Source organism: Ranitomeya variabilis, chromosome 7 (assembly GCF_051348905.1).
Source record: "Ranitomeya variabilis isolate aRanVar5 chromosome 7, aRanVar5.hap1, whole genome shotgun sequence".
NCBI lineage: Eukaryota > Metazoa > Chordata > Amphibia > Anura > Dendrobatidae > Ranitomeya > Ranitomeya variabilis.
Window position 1 is genome coordinate 96,642,431 of NC_135238.1, and position 11,262 is coordinate 96,653,692.

The following is an 11,262-nucleotide window of genomic DNA, read 5'->3' on the forward strand; positions in this document are numbered from 1 at the left end:
GGGTTACTAAGCGCAGGGCCGCGCTTAGTAACCCGATGTTTACCCTGGTTACCAAAAAAAACAAACACTACATACTCGCCTTTCGGTGTCCAGGTCCCTTGCCGTCTGCTTCCTGCTCTCACTGACTGCCGTACAGTGAGAAGTGAGAGCACAGCGGTGACGTCACTGCTGCTCTCACTTCTCACTGTACGGCCGGATCTCAGTCAGAGCAGGAAGCAGACGGCAAGGGACCTGGACACCGAAAGGCGAGTATGTAGTGTTTTTTTTTTTTGGTAACCAGGGTAAACATCGGGTTACTAAGCGCGGCCCTGCGCTTAGTAACCCGATGTTTACCCTGGTTACCCGGGTGCTGCAGGGGGACTTCGGCATCGTTGAAGACAGTTTCAACGATGCCGAAGTCGTTCCCCTGATCGTTGGTCGCTGGAGAGAGCTGTCTGTGTGACAGCTCCCCAGCGACCACACAGCGACTTACCAACGATCACGGCCAGGTCGTATCGCTGGTCGTGATCGTTGGTAAATCGCTTAGTGAGACGGGGCCTTTACTTTAGTATAACTCATTTTTTGGTGCATCTATCTATTGTGGACTATGTGTCATTCTATTATGTCCGGCCTAGTAGTTGTTCTTAGCGTACATGGTTTTAGGAGAATATTTCCTGCTGAATATTCATGATGTTTGTCTTTTATTTATATTTTGCATTAAAATGTATTTTATGTTATATTAGTGCCTGAGCCTCCTTTTTCCCATAGATATTTTCTCATGGGTAATGGGACTAAATATGTATCTTTTGAGGTGTGCACAACACTATTTAAGGACAAATGATAATAATGTATATGGTAGTAACCCAGAATATAGATAATTGCTCCAAATACTAAATGCAAAAAAGGATAAACTTATGTAGATTATTCCTGAACTTGCAGCTGCCGTCGGACAACGAGGGTAATAGAGTTGTAGTCTCATTGGATGCGCGTAAAGCGTTTGATAGTGTTGAATGGTGCTATCTTTGGGAGGTTTTGAGATTTTTTGGTTTCGGGCCGACTTTTATCTCGTGGGTGAGATTATTGTATTCTTCTCCGACTGCTAGGGTGAGAGTTAATGGAGAGTTGTCTGGAAGTTTTGGTTTATATAGGGGGACTAGGCAGGGGTGTCCGCTGTCTCCGCTGCTATTTGTGTTGGCACTGGAGCCCCTGGCACAGACAATTAGGAGCTCGACTTCGGTTAGGGGGTTCCGGTGTGGCATGATAGAGGAGAAAATAGCCCTATATGCAGATGACATGTTACTCTTTTTAGAAAATTCTGGAGAGGCCTTGGAGGGTGTGATGCATATTCTAAGGACATTTGGTGATATATCGGGTCTTGAAATCAATTGGGCAAAGTCAAATATCTTGATAGTGGATAAAGGGGGTGATGTCATCCAGATATCAGGAAAAGGTAGTAAGCTGACCGTGGTTTTGCAGTTAAAATATTTAGGTGTTCAAGTGTCTTTTCCTCTCTCGAGCTACTTCGAGCTGAATCTGTCCCCATTGTTGGACAGGTTTAGGCAGAAAATAGGGGCGTGGTGCAAGTCATATCTCTCAGTGGTGGGAAGGATAAACTTAATTCAAATTATTCTTATGCCCCAATTATTGTGTATAATGAATAATTCCCCTGTTTGGTTGCCCCAAAAGTGGTTTCATACCATTAACTCTATATTTCGAGACCTTGTTTGGGGGAAGAAACAGCCAAGAATTAGGCTGGAATTGCTTCAGAGGCCTAAAGATGGGGGGGATTGGCCCTTCCGAATCCCTGGATCTACTTTTTGGCAGCGCAGGGTCAGCAGATGAAAGGTTGGAGAGAGGTGAATGGACTGGGTTCTGTTCAGTGGATTTTGGTTTGGTTGGTGGGAAGGGACCCATTGGTTCAGGGATTGGAGGCAGGGGGATTTGGGAAGTTTGGAACTTCCTATCCTACATTGATACTGGTTCAAAAAGTATGGGAGGCAATTAAAAAGACAAGAGAAGTGGGACTTTTAACAACTCTCTCCCCAATATGGCATAATGAAATACTACCTGAATTTATTGAAATGGGGGAATTCAAAAATTGGACATCATTGGGTATTCAATATGTGGCTCAGATTCAGGACGCACAAGGACTTTTATCCTTTGAGGCACTGCAGGAGAGTTACGGGTTGCAGGAGACCTGTAGGTTTCAATGTGGACAGTTGAGACATGCCTATCTTGCGCAGAGTAAAACGATGGATATAGAAATTTATAGAGACATTCTGGTGGACTATGTCTGTGCGACGGGAGGAACGAAAGGGGTAGTCTCGGATATTTATAGAGATTTGTTATATACCTTTCTTAATAGATTCCCTATTAAGGCAAAAGAGAAATGGGAGGAAGAGTTGGGAAGGATAGAGGAGGATAAATGGGAGGATATCATGGAATATATTCCCCAATTATCATTAAGTGAGCCGGGTAGACTTTCGAAAATATATGTGCTTCACAGAGTATATAGAACTCCAGATAGGCTATATAAGGCAGGGCTGAGACAGACTTCCGAGTGTCCTAGGTGCCAGTCCGAGGGGGCAGGGATTCTACACATGTTATGGCAATGTACGAGATTGAATTCATATTGGTTGGAGGTGGGAGATGCAATTGGGAAATCGTATGGCTGTACAATCACAAGCGATCCTGTTATATATTTTGGGATATGTGGAAGAGATCAGAGTTCCAAATCATCATAAAGTGGCCATAGCTAGATTATTGTATGTTGCGTGAAAGATAATTGCCAGGCACTGGTTGAGTGAGGTACCGCCGACTCTGCAGGAATTTTATAGACAGTCTGATATGGTTATTAATATGGAAAAGGGTATTTATGAAAAAAGGAAAAGTATGAAAACTTTTGAAACACTTTGGAAACCATGGATGGAGAGGAACTGATTCCAGTGGGATGTTGTTTTATTATGTAAGCAATGTATGCTATTGTCCTATTCTTGTTTATAGAGGTTTTAAGGGAGGAGGGAAGGAGGGTGGGGAACTGGGGGATTGTTTCAAAATGTTTGTAAACATGTTTATTCTCCTTTGCTGACACAATTGTGTGTAGTTGTCAATTTGAATATTGTTAATAAAATTATCTGATTTAAAAAAAAAAAAAAAAAAAACCCTGACAGGGCACACCTGTGAAGGGAAACCCATTTCTGGTGACTACCTCTTGAAGCTCATCAAGAGAATGCCAAGAGTGTGCAAAGCAGTCGTCAAAGCAAAAGGTGTCTACTTTGAAGAACCTAGAATATAAGACATATTTTCAGTTGTTTCACACTTTTTTGTTAAGTATATAATTCCACGTGTTGATTCATAGTTTTGATGCCTTCAGTGTGAATGTACAATTTTCATAGTCTTGAAAATACAGAAAAATCTTTAAATGAGAAGGTGTGTCCAAACTTTTGGTCTGTACTGTATATTCATCTTTTACATTTTAAAAGTAACAAAAAATGAAAATGGTTTGGGCACCCTGCTTGGGTTACTACCTAGTTACACCCATTTTTGCAAGTAACACAGCTTGTAAATGCTTTCTGTGGCCAACCAAGAGTTTTTCAATTCTTGATTCAGGGATTTTCATCAATTTTTGCCTTGGAAAATTCTTCCAGTTCTGTGAGGTTCCAGGGTCATCTTGCATGCACTGCTGTGTAGCCACAGATCTTCAGTGATGTTCAGATCAGGGGGACTGTGAGGGCCATTGTAAAACCTTCAGCTTTCTGCTTTTGAGGTAGTCTAGTATGGATTTTGACGTGTGTTTAGGTTCATTATCCATTTATAGAAGGTATCCTCTTTTCAAACTCAGCTTTTTTACAGGTGGTATATTTGCGTCAAAAATGTGTTGAAATTTTATTGAATCCAGTCTTCCCTCTTTTTTTCTCCACACATACGTTTGATCATTGTGGCAAAAAAGTTCTATTTTAATCTCATTAGTCCACAGAACTTGTTTCTAAAATACATCAGGCTTGTTCAGATGTTCTTTTGCATACTTCTGACGCTGAATTTTATGGTGAGGATGCTGGAGAGGTTTACTTCTGATGACTCTTCCATGAAGGCCATATTTGATCAGGTGTCTCTGAACAGTACAACAATGTACCACAATTGCATAGTCTACTAAATCTTTCTGGAGGTCCTTTGCAGTCAATAAGGGGTTTTGATTTGCCCCTGTAGCAATCCTATGAAATCCTCACTAAATATTTTGCTTGGTCTTCTAGACCTTATCTTGACCTCCACTGTTTCTGTTAACTGTTTTTTCTTAATTACATTTCAACTGAGGAAAGGGCAACTTGAAAACACTTTGCTATTTTCTTATAGCATTCTCCTGCTTTGTGGGCCTCCCCATTTTAATTTTCAGAGTGCTAGTCAGCTGCTTAGAAGAACTCATGGCTGCATTTTTTGTCACAATGGTAGAGGAGGCTGGGATCGTTTTTTTACGATGATAGTCAACAAACCATAGCCCTAACAGATTACTTAAGGTCTGAAACCTTGGTCAGAAAGATCTGAGCACACAAATCTGCAAGGGTACCCAAACTTTTGCATCAGCCCATTTTCCTTTTTGTCATTTTAAAATGTAAAAATGACAATATATGCATGTCATCTTTAACTTTAGGCTTTTTAGAGATAATTTCATCTTCAACTTGCTGAGCTGTTCACAACAACAGTAATTTTGACTAAGGGTGTCCAAACCTTTACATGCCACTGTAGTGTTGCAAGGAGTATGTTGTCATGATTCTTTATGTCTCCAAGCACAATATATTCTGTGAATCAGTGGTCTGCAAATCTCAACCCCATCACAAATGATGATTTGATGAATGAGTTGTTAACATATGCAGTGCCATCAAGTTGACATAGTGGGGCATTCCTGCTGCACATTTCACATCTTTGATAATATGGACTCTAAAGGTAAATTGCAAACAATAGCTGTACCTGGAGTTGAGGCATACAAACTTGGGTTGTGGTAATATGGCATGATCAGTATTTGGCCTTGCTATTTGTATGCTTCTATACTATGAGTAACTATGAGGTACAAAGCATATTGGAAGCATTTCGTTTTTTTATTTTTATTTTTGACATACAAAATACTAATGCAAAATACTGACCAAAATGCTGCCATGTAAAAGTGGTTTTTAGAAAGGATAAACAAATATGTTTGAATTATTTAGTTATAAACAATAATACAATAAGCAAAATAATCATTATTCATAAATTGAAAAATTTTAATGATGGACTTGTAGCCCACAAGTCAAATGTTCAATGTGTTTTACTATTAACACGTTCGCTTCATCAACTTTTATCAGGATTTCATACCGCAAACTAATGGCACATATATAAAGGTGCTTTAAAGCAGAATAAACCCTTACCTTGTTGGTAGAAATTGGTTTTGCCGTTTTAGAGAAACCCATCATTGAAATTGTGTGCATATGAGCCGCCAGTTCAGGGGTGGGATCACCGCAGAACTCTAATATACAAATTTATAAAATAACAATTTTTATTCAATAATCTTTAAAATATCAATACAAAAAGTGAATAAACACCAACAGCACTACATAAAATAGTTAGACGCACCTAGGGGGAGGTGCCTGACCCTAAATACAGCCTGTCTCCCCCTACCTGACAGCGGAGGTTGGCACCCTATACCCTGCGCATTGGCGCCCCCACTCGTCGGCTGCTGACCCTGTCTGCCTTAATTGTCCCTGTCAGTGACAGGGGAGTGAAAAAGAATACACAAAGGGTGAAAAGATAGAACAGAAAGAAGATTAAGGCTATGTATACTGTTTGTAATTTCTCTGGTTGTAAAAAAATCTGAATAGACTATGATGACTAGAGGTAAGCTGTTGCTGTGTATGAAATGGCTCAATCTATAGCTAATAAGAATATCTCTAATAGTTTATCCTGTTATAAACTGTGAAAAAATTACAGTTCAGGGGTGGGTCAATGCATTTGTAGTTATCCTGCCACTCTTCCTATTCCCCGTACATTGTCTGCCTCCTGTCTCTGACAGGTCACCTTTATTTCAGCTACTTTTTTCCTTACAAAGATCTCCTGTCACGGTGTGACTCAACCCTACAGGTGGTTGGTCAGCTAACGGCACAATACACATACAACGGGGATGGTATAGCTGAGAGGAAGGCCCTACCAATAGGGAATGAGGGAATGGTCACCACCTGAGCTCAAACTTGAGCCTGTCCCTGCACTCCCCTAACTCCCTATGCGGGTCCTTCCCCCCCACCGCCGTCAGGATACCTTGTCTCTAACTGTCACCTACCTCTGCCCTGGCTAGTGCACTGGCCAGCAACGGGCACTAGCCGCACCACTGCAGATATTAAGACACGGGGGATAGTGACAAACACGAAAGGGACAAGGATATAAGCACTTAGCTTTCTCTGTTGCAAAGCACTACACAGCAGAATAAAAGCACCAGGAAAATGAACAGCAGAAGCACCACTGCACCCAGAGAGCTCCTCATTCTGGATTGGTCACTGAAGATTGCTCTATTACCAACAGTCAGCTGATTCATCAGGTGACCTTTTAAAGGATGGTGGGAGTGGTCACCACCTCCATCAGCTGACCCAGCAACACTGCAGTAACACCAAATTGCCAGAAGGGGAAAAACAGACATTAACCCCCGATGGTCCAAAAGGAAAAAAGTTTTAAACTGAGTGGAACCAGAGCTGCCTTAAATCCAAAAATGGATCGTGACATCTCCCCAGTGCCAGGACCTTACTGCGCATGCAAGAGATCTAGTTAGCGTAGTGACCCAGTCCAGAGTGTGTCCGTTCTTTAAGTAATCCTGTATTGTGAGTAGCTTCTGTTCACTACAGCTCACTCTGTAACTGCCCCTCTACATTATCTCCTGCATTTCTAAGCTGTAATTCTCCAATTCTAGTCACCTCCATTTTAGATGCAATGCATTTCTCATTTGCTTTGTTCTGGTGCCATCTAATGGTGAAAGTGTACAATGACTCATAATTATTGTTTTGTAAGGATCTGAGATGTGAATTCGGTGTCCTATTCGCCAGCTCCTAATCAGATGGTCAATAGGAGGAGCTGTTTTCAAGGCAAGTCTAGAATGTTCTTTAGTCTGAGGGATGCCTTCATGGAGAGCAGAACACTCATGGAGGCTGTTTTCACTCAAAGATCTTTTGCAGGCCTAAGAGCCTGGGTTCCCTCTCTAACCTGTACAGACATCAGTCTAAAGTCTTTCTGACTAGATTTACCTCAGTTTTTGCATTCACCTATAAGTATTTATGCACGTGCCGTGATACACTGTGGAGTTAACCCCGAGTACAGGTCTGTAACCTCTAATTGCTGCATCTACCTCCTTCTTTAAACTACCAAAAGACACTGTCCAGTGCTCTTAAATCTCCAGACTCCAGTCATCTCAGCATCTAAGTGTGAACTGTAATTGCCTTGGACTACCCATGAGAGACTGTTCCTTACTTGTTCTAAGTTATAATTCCCGTTCCTGCTGAAGTAAAAGCAACTGTTATCCCCGAGACCGGTGTGTGTCATAATTCCTTAGGCTGCGGACACCGGTGGGGGTGGATAGCAGGGAACGTTCAGCCTAGTCATTACATTAGTACAGACAGCAGGTACCTGAAATAAGAGAGACCTGTCAGGCTATGTGTCCATGATCTGAAACTAGCAGAGTATTTTCTCTGCATCCAAAACATTGTGTTCTATTGAATGCAGGTAAATCCACATGTGTTCATTGAACTGTGAGGATTTACCGCATTTAATACATTGTACTGATTAAATTTCTGTTGTGGAGACTAGAGTCCTGAAAGCGGCACCACATGACAGTTTCCGTGGGTGATCCGCAGGTGCATCTAGATGCACAGTGGACGTGGGCTTTCTAGAAATACCATCCTCTATGCGGTAACATCTGGCCACTGCAGTTTTGACGCTGCATAAATATGCAGTGTGAAAACCGCAGCAATTCCTGATCGTGGGCACGTACCCTCAGTCAGCAACAGGAGGCAGAACACAGGCGAAGAATAGGGAGAGAAGGAGCAGAGCTACAAATGAATTGTCCCACCCCACTACGTCGGCTGTTCATTGGTATATAGTTTTAAAGGGAACCTATCACCCCGTTTTTTTCGGTATGAGATAAAAATACTGTTAAATAGGGCCTGAGCTGTGCATTACAATAGTGTAGTTTGTGGACCCCGATTCCCCACCTATGCTGCCGAAATACGTTACCAAAGTAGTCATTTTCGCCTGTCAATCAGGCTGGTCAGGTCGGATGGGCGTGGCTTCTTCCCCCAGATATTGCGTAGTTTTCCGTTGGTGGCGTAGTGGTGTGCGCATGTCCAACGTCCCCAATCCTGCACGGGGGGGGTGAAAATAGCAGCGATGTCCGTTATTCCATTGGTGGTCGGTGGGCGCGGCCATCTTCCTTTGGCCGCGCGTGCGCAGAAGCGGCGCTCTGCTGGCAGCGGCTTCAGGAAAATGGCCGCCGCGATCTCCATCTGCGCACGCGCGGATGCCCGCGGCCATTTTCCTGAAGCCGCGGCCAGCAGAGCGCCGCTTCTGCACACGCGCGGCCAAAGGAAGATGGCCGCGCCCACCGACCACCAATGGAATAACGGACATCGCTGCTATTTTCACCCCCCCGTGCAGGATTGGGGACGTTGGACATGCGCACACCACTACGCCACCAACGGAAAACTACGCAATATCTGGGGGAAGACACCACGCCCATCCGACCTGACCAGCCTGATTGACAGGCGAAAATGACTACTTTGGTAACGTATTTCGGCAGCATAGGTGGGGAATCGGGGTCCACAAACTACACTATTGTAATGCACAGCTCAGGCCATATTTAACAGTATTTTTATCTCATACCGAAAAAAACGGGGTGATAGGTTCCCTTTAACTCTTCTTTAAAAGATCAATACAGTTTTCTGCAAGGAAGTAGAGTTGGGCAGATCAATTTTCATGATTCCAGGCCATCAGCCCGGTCAGAAGTCTCTGGTCGCTGTACGGGAGGATTGGAAATATCTTACTTTTCGAGATCCCTGATGCAGCTTTTGATTGGCCAGGCTGGTGTGACATCACCTGTGCTTCATGCCACAATAATGATGTCATGGCTGCCTGGCCAATCAAAGGCTTTGCTGGAAATCCTTTAAGGTAAGAGACTCGTGAGCCTCCTGTACAGCAGCCAGAGTTTTCTTACTTGTCCGATTGACTGGATTCCTGCAAATGAATCCGCTCAACTCTACGAGGAACTTGTGGATTTAATCAGCATTAAAGCATTATACACATGGATTAGTTTAGAGTATTTAATCCTAATGACAAAATCACCTTAATGACCTCCTAATGCTCAATACAAATGCAAAATGTATATATGATATATTTGAAATCTTGCTTCTTTAATAAAATGGTCTATTGGGCAAATATTGTGGCCTGCCATAACCATATAGACTCTGTATTTGCCTCCACACAGGTTAGTTCTGAGAAGGCTGTATCCTCTTGCTGTAAAAATTTGTGAGCACCTAAAGATTCCAGAATTTCAAGGAGTGAGTCGTATTTTAGCTCACTGGGCATGTTACAAGGTATTGTATTTCTAAAACTTTATAGATGGATTTTTTCATTTCTATGTCTCTGTGTTTGTAGATTTTACATAGTTTTTTTGTTTAGGTCCAACAGAAAGAGAAATCAGATGAAGAAGTAGCCCAGGCCATTAATCAGAAACTTGGTGACACCGCCGGGATTTCTTATTCAGAGATTGCCTCAAAGGCTTGTGACTGTGGAAGAACCGAATTGGCAATTAAAGTAAGTATATTTATTCCATTACCATATTAGTGTACAGTAGAAATCAGTGAAATTAAGTGTCAGCTTATATCTATCAGCTGCGCGTCGGTCAGGGATAGTTGCCACTCTCATTATTGTGATACATGGACATGAATTCAGATGGATATACTTATCTGTAAAGGGGTTATTCATGCTGGGCATCAAAGTCTCCGGATTCACTGAGAGCAGACAGTCATGTGACTACAAGTATGCATATTCTGGCCACATTCTAACTAGATGTGCGACTGTTGTGCCACACCTAGACTACCACTACTAGACCACTACCTGGAAACCCCATTTATAAATGAAGTAGTCCTCTTTGTTAAAACAACAAAAAAAAAACATACTCTCCCTCCTGCATTGGCGCTGCCCCAGCCATGTCAACACTGTTATACCACATGAAGCCTGTAGCCAATCAGCAGCTGCTATTTGGCTGCTGTGCTTGTGTGACATTTTTTCAAGGGAAGCAGAAGTAATCACTGATTGGCTGCACGGCTCAAGTGGCATAACAGTCCTACGTGAAACCTAGGAGACCTTCCGCTGACATTGCTGAAAAGCGCTGGGAATAATTCACTTAAAATGGTTGTGCAGGCAGTGGACAACCCCTTTAAAGCTTTGGTCTTGATTTTTTTATGAATACTGTATTTATAGTTTTGTAATAGGGTTGTGTATGCTGCATTAAAAGGAAGTCATTCTATTTATCGTTCTAATTGCATATTATTTAACTCAGTTTTTGCAAATATATTTTATTTGTTAGTGGCTTTTGTTCAATAGAAATGATTGTAGGAAACCTCCAGGAGACCTTTGAGTCCCAGAGCATACTGTGATGTGAAAAAATGCCGCTTGCCCAAAAATCGGCATCAGAATTTTTGCTGCGTTTGAGATTCTTTAAAACTTTTGCACCTTTTTTGGCTCTTAATAGTCTTTGTTTCCCTGTAAATTAAGCTTTGATGTGGTGTGTCATTGTTAATCATCTGATCAGAGTTTGATCAGTGTGATCTGATTTTCTTGAACTTGGAAAAGATGGGGAATAAAATTCTCCATCTTCTCCATTTTGTCAGTCCATGAAAATTGGACTGCACTCAGAAGTCATTCGAGTGCTTTCTGATGTTTTCCATGCATTCATTGACTTCCATGGCTGAGTGTGATCCAACTATTTGATGCAAATCGCGCATGCTGTGATTTTTTTGTTCTGTAGACAATTTCTGTCCGAGGAAAAAATCAGACCTGTGCATGGCCTCATAGAGTAACATTGGTCCGAGTTCAATCCAATGTTTTGTTGTATCGCACTCAGACTGAAAATAATGTCATTTGAGAGTTACAAACTCTCCCTCCAGAACGAACGCACTGGGGAATTCTCAGTTAACTCATTTTGCAGCCAGCAGTAGACAATGCAATGGCTAATATAAAGCAGATAATAAAACACTTTTAATGAAACCCTGTTGCAAAATA

At 42.1% G+C, this 11,262-nt stretch overlaps 1 protein-coding gene across 2 annotated transcripts in view; it reads left to right on the top strand.

Annotated features, from left to right (window-relative positions):
• The window catches only part of VPS16 (VPS16 core subunit of CORVET and HOPS complexes), a 508,307-nt gene that overhangs the window by 309,356 nt on the left and 187,689 nt on the right, over nt 1-11,262 (top strand). For both annotated transcript variants that reach the window (XM_077275596.1, XM_077275595.1), the window contains exons 15-16: nt 9,464-9,572; nt 9,658-9,792. In XM_077275596.1, coding sequence (XP_077131711.1) covers nt 9,464-9,572; nt 9,658-9,792 — 244 coding nt within the window. The remainder of the gene's footprint in view (nt 1-9,463; nt 9,573-9,657; nt 9,793-11,262) is intronic.